We start from the raw sequence: 8,153 nt of genomic DNA, 5'->3' as shown, positions 1-8,153 counted from the left end.
TACCTGGAGCTTAGCTTAAATCCTTATCAGTGGAATTCCAGTATCATCTCCAACATGCAAAGCCAGTACGTTTTTCCTTTCCCCTACGGGGTGTAATTAAGCATTAATCACAAGATTCAAAATGAATCCTCTACTGTAGAGTTTTTTGTAGTGGTGGATCGTGGCAGTGGGCAGCATCCCAGAGCACCCTTCCAAGCCTGTGACGTGGTGCCTCCAAGAACGAAATCAGAGCTTGATTCCTTATCAAACACCTACAGGGTGTTAAGAGTGGTGCTTAATAGTGAATTCCAGATACAGTAAATGCCCCAAAGAAGTAAGATTTTCACCCTGGCCTTAGAGTTAATTGTTCCCCCGGGGATGAGGGAGAGCAGTGATTGACTGAGCAACCGTAAATCAGCCATCCTAGGGAGGACAAGGACTCTCAGGTTGCAGGAAGGAGTGTGAATTCCCCAAGGAAAGGGAAGCAGGAAGATAATTGTCCAGGCATTTATTTCGCTGATGTTTCAGGCTATTTTCAAGCAGTCCTCCCCTGCCTCTGCAATTGGAACAGTATCGTATTATTTCAGCACAACAGAAATTCTTTGTGGCATTTGCAAAAGGAGGATTTTGTGAGTCAGCGGCACAGCATGACTTATGAAGAAGGGTCCGTCTCCCTATTGAACAGGATCTCACCAGGTTCGGGGGAAGAAACATCCAAGTGCACAACGCATTGGGCCAGATGGCTTAATGCCATGTATGTGGTTCTAGAGCATTACGAGAAGAAAATCACATTTTGGGTCTAGAATAATGGAAAAAAACAATGGAACCTCAAAGAATGCCTACTACAACTAAAATAGTAGACGCTGAATAAATCTCCTGACCTTACAATAACCCATTTTTGTTGCTACAGATTGAAAATACAACTGCAGCTTGATCTACCACCCACGGTCTAGTGGTTAAGGTGCTGGGCTAGAAACCAGGAGTCTGTGAGTTCTAGTCCGGCCTTAGACATGAAAGCTGGGTGACCTTGGGCCAGTCACTCCCCCTCAGCCCAACTCACCTCACAGGGTTGCTGTTGTGGGGAAAATCGGAGGAAGGAATATTAGGTATGTTCACCACCTTGAGTTATTTATAAAAATAATAAAGGTAGGACAGGAAATTGATGATAATAATAGTTTTAAGCTAGGTTTTGGAAAAAGCTCAAAATACCAGTGTAGCACCCTCATTAACTTTTTTTATCTATATTCTCCACCATGGATTGCACTGGGTCTTGGGCACAGGGTTATAGTCCCTTAATTTAAGTCAAGTCAACAAGGACAGGAATTTGAGATACCAAAATAGCAAACCGCTATTTAGGAGGCAACTCTCTTCTGCTGCCTCGCCTCCATATAGTTTTGAGTCTTACAAAATAAGTTATTTTGAGGGTCAACAGAATTTGAACAGACACGTGAAAATGGTTCTCACACTCGCACACCCACCCCGATGCCCAGAGTGCGCACCGAGCTGCCCGTCTTGCAGAGAAGCATCGTGGCAAGAAATGGGTCGTTTTAACCAAAGTTCCGACTTTGTGGGGCTCTAACGGACTTCAGCGAAACAGTCCTGGGAAGCCGCCCGTCCTTGCTGCAAAGGGCGGCCTGGATGTGCTCGTGGCTGGGCAGCTCCCCCAGGTCCCCCAGGGCGGCCACTGCCGGCTTCTTTCGCAGCACCTTCGTCGCCACCCGACCCGCTTGACGTCTTCTGCGCTCACCTTGCCCGTGGGAAAGGGAACCCAAGGCCACCAGCAGCTCATTGGCTGCTCTGGGTGCGGCGGCGGCGGTGATTGGCGGGAGGACGGTCGGGGGCGGAACAGGCGGAGCTTCCTCGGAAAGGGCGCGCGGGGAGGTCCCACCGCAGTTCCGGAATCACTCCGGCGAGGAAAAAACCTTCGCGGTTCGGCGGCGGAGGGGCCCGGATGCAGGTGGGGCGCGGGGGGTGCTGGGAGTCGCAGTCCGCGGGGCGGGGCGGGCCTCTCCCCGAGAAGGGAGGTCCCGGGAGGGAGCGGGCAGGCCGGGGAGCCGAGGCCCGGTAGTCCCGGCGCTGGCGGGGGGCGGGGGGTGGGGGGAGGCCGGGGTCCGCCGCCTGCCTGCCTGACTGAAAGGGGCCGCGAGAGGCTGGAGGCTTCCGCCTTCCCCCGTCGCGGGCCTCGGCCTCCCCTCAGGGAAGGGAACGGAGGCCCCGCCCGCCTCTCCTCCTCCTCCTCCCCCCCCCCTTTGCCCTCTCGCCCTTCAGGGGGACGGCCGCGTCCGGCGGAGGAAGGAGGCGAAGCCGAGCGGAGAGGAGGGAGCCCGCACAGGAGCCCCCCGGTCCGGGCCGCGGCGGCGGGAAAGGTGTGGACCCGGTGGAACTGCCGAAGGGCCGCCCAACGAGATGATCCAGAGCGAGGAGGGACCCCGTGGAAGGAGGGGGCCCGGGAAGCGATGCGGGACGGCGGAGGGCGTCGGAATAGGCGGGGAAAATCACCCAGGAGAGAAGCCCTATAAATGCCTGGAGTGTGAAAAGAGCTTCAGTGTGAGGGGAAGCCTCAATAAACATCAAAGAATCCATTCAGGAGAGAAGCCCTATAAATGCCTGGACTGTGGAAAAAGCTTCAATCAGATAGGAAATCTCAGGATACATCAAAGAATTCACACAGGAGAAAAACCCTACAAATGCCTGCAGTGTGGAAAGAGTTTCAGAGCGGGAGGATATCTCAGTCAACATCAAAATATTCACACGGGAGAAAAACCGTATAAATGCCTGGAGTGTGGAAGGAGCTTCAGTGACAGGGGAAGCCTTAATAAACATCAAAGAATTCATTCAGGAGAGAAACCCTATAAATGCCTGGAATGTGGAAAAAGTTTCAATCAGATAGGAAACCTCAAAATACATCAAAGAATTCACACGGGAGAAAAACCCTTCCAATGCCTGGAGTGTGGAAAGAGTTTCAGATCGAGAGGACATCTCAAGATACATCAAAAAATTCACACGGGAGAAAAACCCTATAAATGTCTGCAGTGTGGAAAGAGTTTCGGTCTTAGTTTCAGCCTTAATACACATCAAAGAATCCATTCAGGAGAGAAACCCTATAACTGCCTGGAATGTGGAAAAAGTTTCAGTCAGATAGGAAATCTCACAATACATCAAAGAATTCACACAGGAGAAAAACCCTATAAATGCCTGGAGTGCGGAAGGAGCTTCAGTCAGAGTGGAAGCCTTGATAAACATCTAAGAATCCATTTAGGAGAGAGACCATATAAATGCTTGGAGTGTGGAAAGAGTTTCAGATCGAGAGGAGATCTCAGGGCACATCAAAGAATTCACACGGGAGAAAAACCCTATAAATGCCTGGAGTGCGGAAGGAGCTTCAGTCAGAGTGGAAGCCTTGATAAACATCTAAGAATCCATTTAGGAGAGAGACCATATAAATGCTTGGAGTGTGGAAAGAGTTTCAGATCGAGAGGAGAGATCAGGATACATCAAAGAATTCACACGGGAGAAAAGCCCTATAAATGCCTGGAGTGTGGAATTGGCTTCAGTTGCAGTGGAAGCCTTTGTACGCATCAAAGGATCCATTCAGGGGAGAAACCGTATAAATGCCTGGAGTGCGGAAAGAGCTTTACTCAGACTGGACAGCTCAGGGTACATCAAACAGTTCACACAGGAGAAAAACCCTATAAATGCCTGGTGTGCGGAAGGAGCTTCAGTGTGAGGGGAAGCCTTTATTACCATCAAAGAATCCATTCAGGGGAGAAATCATATAAATGCCTGGAGTGTGGAAAAAGTTTCCATTGGGTAGGATATCTCAGGATACATCAAAGAATTCACACGGGAGAAAAGCCCTATAAATGCCTGGAGTGTGGAAAGAGTTTCAGATCGAGAGGAGATCTCAGGAAACATCAAAGAATTCACACAGGAGAAAAGCCCTATAAATGCCTGGAGTGTGGAATCGGCTTCAGTTGCAGTGGAAGCCTTTGTACGCATCAAAGGATCCATTCAGGGGAGAAACCGTATAAATGCCTGGAGTGCGGAAAGAGCTTTACTCAGACTGGACAGCTCAGGGTACATCAAACAGTTCACACAGGAGAAAAACCCTATAAATACCTGGCGTGCGGAAGGAGCTTCAGTCACAATGTGGGTCTCAGTAAACATTATAAACTTCACACAGAGAAAAAAGTTTATAAATGCACAGAGTGTAAAAAATCCTTCAAAAGAAATGGAAATCTCCAAAACCATATTAGAATCCACACAGGAGAGAAACCATAGAAATGGACAGAGCGTGGCTAAAATCTCCAGTAACCAGCAAAGTCAGTGCAGTCCTGGATGCTGAGAAACTCATTGACTATTTATACACAGACACTTTTTACAATCTAATACAAATAAATCTATTAAGGCACAGGTGTGCATACTTACCCTTCATAGCCATCTCAACGTGTGTGTGTCAACTTTAGTGTATGCTGTATTATCAGCCCAAACAATCAAGGGTATGCCAACTTCTGAACGCGACCATTTTACTGTTTCCTTTATTGCTATGGTTTGCTTAACGATTGTGCTGTTGTAAGGTGCCTACTAGTTTAATTTGAATCACGTTACGTATTAAAGTGTTTTGTCTGATCACTCATATTTTCTTACAAAATAGCAGAATAGTCCTCATCTTACAAATCCTGCAAGGGGTATGTGAAGTTATGAGCTCAAATGTATTCAATTCCACATATTAATATCATCACCACAAATTCATTCAGTCAATGATCAGAACAGTGTGGCTGTGCGCCACAAAGCATGTGGGCCACAACCTTTGCCTCACACAACTTCAGTGGTGCAGGAGTACATTCCTTGCCTGGGGCGTGGAAGAGCTCCTCCTTGGAGATGGTTTCATATAATCTATGTGGGTTTTCCAAATGCCAGTAGCATGTAGGACCATCCCCAGATATCTGAAACTCTTGTCAATTGGATTTCCTCAATAGTCCACTGATGTGTTTTAGATTTTTTTTAAGCGAAAACCACTACAAGACTGTCTAAGACCAACTGAGACTTTGAGATAATGGCCATGTCATTGGCATATAGGAGAGCAAGTGCGCTCCACACAAACCGAGGCAGACGTAAATTGGAGAGAGTCAGATGGCCTGTTGGTGGGTGTAGGTACAGTTAGATACAAGTTAGGGGCCTAAATACAGTTGTTATATAGGTCTATACAGTAATTGGCCGGATCGCTCTGTCCCCCTTCTTAAATAAGGGGACAATGATGGTCTTGCACCAAACTTGCAGGAAATGCCCTAATCTAGTATATATGTGAAGAGCAAGGCCAAAACTCAGGGTTCAGCTTAAGGGATTCCAAGGGGATGAAAATTTAAGGCCTGGGAATCAAATGGAGTGAATTACTATGCAAGGAGCATCTTAGATAATCTTGCAGAAATTAAATAAGAGAACTAGAATTAGATAATTACCTTTTGATCTGGATCTGTGGCTAAGATTTTTGCTCGAATTTCTACCAGCCTAGGTGTATTTGACACTTTAGGTACTACGGAGGCCTGTCTGGGAAGGCACCCTGGCTGTGCTATGGATCTGGCTGATAGCTGAATCCAAAGATTTAAAGGGAGTTGGTCGCTGTAGACGTGGTTCAGCGGACATCAGAGTAATCTTCTCTATGGGAAGCCAACCAGTAGCCTATTGACATGCGAGAACCAGGCCAATCAGTGAATTCCGGTCCAAGTGGTGGATAGCATCTCCTTTCAGGATCAACCATCAGGATCAACGAACAGTCGAGGAATGTGCTGCAGACTAGCACTTCGTAGAGCGAGCAGCCGTGAGCGCCTTGGAAAAGATAAGTCAAGCTGGCAGGCTGAGGCAGGATGGAAAGCAAAGCCAGGCTAAGTGTTCAAGACCCACCGCAGCGCCATAGAAAACGACCCCGAGGGAGGCCCGGAACTCAGCATCTTCCGCCAGTTCTCCAGATGGGCTCCTCCAGTGTCCTAACCCAGCGCTCACGGAAACCGTCCAGGCTGTCAAACCGTAGGGAGGACCAGCAGGGTTGGGGCCCTCCAGATCTGGGCGCTGGGTGCCCGGGTCCCACAAGATGATATGGTTTCATGAAGGGGCCGCCAAGTATGTCTGCTCTGTTGGGTTCTGTGGGAAGGGCAAGCCCAAGAACAGATCAGCAAGCCCACCGAGAACACGGTCCTGAGCCGTGAAGGCTTTCTAGATGATCACCAATACCCTCAGTTGTGCCTAGAAGCTTATAGGAAGCCAGCAGAGCTCACGAAGTAATACAGATACATGGGTGGACCAGGGGATGCCTGTTGCTGCCCGCGTAGCTGCATTCTGGACTAATTGTAGCTTCCAGATGGTCTTCTAGGGCAGCTTGAGGTCCTGTGTGTTACAATGTTTGCTTCTTTGTTTCAAGACACACAAAGCTGCTCAACTCAGCCAGTGTGACTCTGGGCAGCATACTGTGTAAATGCAGAAGGAATCAAAAACAGCCAATATATAAATGCAAAATCTAGAATCTAAAACAGCAAGGTCTCTAGATATTGGGGGGGGGTGCGGGGTGGCTAAACCCCACAGCCACTCAGTCTTATTTGGATGGAGCCCAAAGCTGCTGTTGCTCATGCAGATCCACAAAGCCTCCAGACACTGGGAAAGCATCTTGACAGCATCATTCGGTCGGCCCTGGGTAGGAATGTAAAGCCGTGAACAGAATAACCTGGTTCCACAGTTTAGCCATCCCGCTGCCCCCCTTGCTGGCAAATAAGAAGAGGATGGTTGCAGCTCGGCTGCGCCCAAACGAAAGCGTCTCCGGCATTCTCCACTTCTTCCTGCGGGTAGCAGATGAGGTCAGGAGCCTTCGGTGTCTGTGTTGTCACTTCCTGACGAATGTTCCCAGTCAGCTTCGTGACACCGGCTCTTCTGCCCTCCTCTTAGGGCTCTCTTTCTGCAAGGCAGGTTCCAAATCGGTTTAGAGGGAGGAGTCCTCAGATGTGCTTCCCTGTGGCTAAAAAAACCTCATTGATGATTATCCTGCCTTGAAAGCACAAGAGGCCGTGCCTGGGAGCTCACTCATTTCTTTCTTCCCTGGGGTGACCCCGTAAGGTAGGGGGCTAGGCTCCAGTGTAGGCAGGGGTCTGAGTTCGAGACTCCCTGGTCCCATTCCAGCTGCACAGCTTCTCCAGCGAGTGGCCACTGAAATGATGCTGAGCCTTTTCTTATCATGCTAACCGCCACCTCTGCTACCTCTCCCTCCCTCTCCAAAAAGGACTAGGGAAGTTTGGGGGCGCCTGCTGCAGATAGGAGAAGCGTGTTGGTCTCTTCCAAGCAAGCCTTTTAAATTAGGAAAAATCTCTGCAACCTGCTAAACGCCCACGGTTCCTCTAAGGAGCAGCAACACAAAGCTGCATTTGGTAGGAATATTTTCCCTTCTGGCTTAACCGTAGCTGGATGGGGAAGGGTTTCATCTGCACCAGGGATCCATTGACAAGGGAGATTTACCTCCGATAATGCTCAAAACTGTCCTTCATTCGCCGACGCCCCTTCTCCGACAGGTCCCCATCCGCTGGACCCCCTTCCTGGAGGAGGAGAGCAGACGTAAGGCTCTGAATATAGTAGTATAAAGCTACAGGATGAGAAAGTTCTCAGCAGCTAAAGAGAAGGTGAAAACCGCAGCACGTAATGCTCCAGAAAGGTCAGGGTCACACAATGCTCAGGACTTGGCATTGACAGTAGGCTGGATTTTGAATTTCTGAGAATGAGGGAGAGGTAGGGATGATACTAGTTTGCAAACTGGCCGTGAAAACATACGAAGGCGTCCCTTGCATACTAGTCTGGTTCCCAAAGTGTTGAGGGAAGAGATACATCAGAACTGACAAAATGGCCTTGTAGGGGAAAGAAAATCAGTATGTGCTCCAAGCAGGTGAATTCCCAGTTGGCCTATTTCTGAACGTGGGTCTAGCTGAGTTCTGAAATAGTGCTAAACTCATGTCCAGAACAAGCCTGGCTGACAATTCACTGGCGTGGAGGAGGGGCGAGGGTCCAAACGAAGACCCTCAGCTACGGAGATGAAGAGAATTTATTTATTTATTTGTTTGTCTAGTTTATCCCCGCCCATCTCCTCCCGCCGGGGGACTCTGGGCGGTTTACAACAATCGATTAAAAACCATAGCCATAAA

At 49.0% G+C, this 8,153-nt stretch overlaps 1 protein-coding gene and 1 pseudogene across 1 annotated transcript; both read left to right on the top strand.

Moving 5' to 3' along the window:
* LOC134506289 (zinc finger protein 501-like) overlaps positions 1–8,153 on the top strand; it is a 41,429-nt pseudogene that overhangs the window by 22,688 nt on the left and 10,588 nt on the right.
* Positions 1,462–4,576, top strand: LOC134506287 (zinc finger protein 345-like). Its single transcript, XM_063316436.1, has 4 exons — positions 1,462–1,470; positions 1,569–1,812; positions 2,117–4,014; positions 4,099–4,576. The coding sequence occupies exons 1-4, from the start codon at positions 1,462–1,464 to the stop codon at positions 4,258–4,260; spliced, it is 2,313 nt and encodes a 770-aa protein (XP_063172506.1). The 3' UTR covers positions 4,261–4,576.

Source organism: Candoia aspera, chromosome 16 (assembly GCF_035149785.1).
Source record: "Candoia aspera isolate rCanAsp1 chromosome 16, rCanAsp1.hap2, whole genome shotgun sequence".
In the NCBI taxonomy this organism is placed as follows: domain Eukaryota; kingdom Metazoa; phylum Chordata; class Lepidosauria; order Squamata; family Boidae; genus Candoia; species Candoia aspera.
This window is presented reverse-complemented; position numbering and strand designations above follow the sequence as displayed.

Excerpts from the sequence above, each read along its gene's own strand:
- LOC134506287 (XM_063316436.1), top strand. Across the intron at positions 1,813-2,116 it reads CGGTGATTGGCGGGAGGACG|GGGCCGCGAGAGGCTGGAGG; the intron begins GTCGGGGGCGGA and ends CCTGACTGAAAG. Across the intron at positions 4,015-4,098 it reads GGGAGAAACCGTATAAATGC|CTGGCGTGCGGAAGGAGCTT; the intron begins CTGGAGTGCGGA and ends CCCTATAAATAC.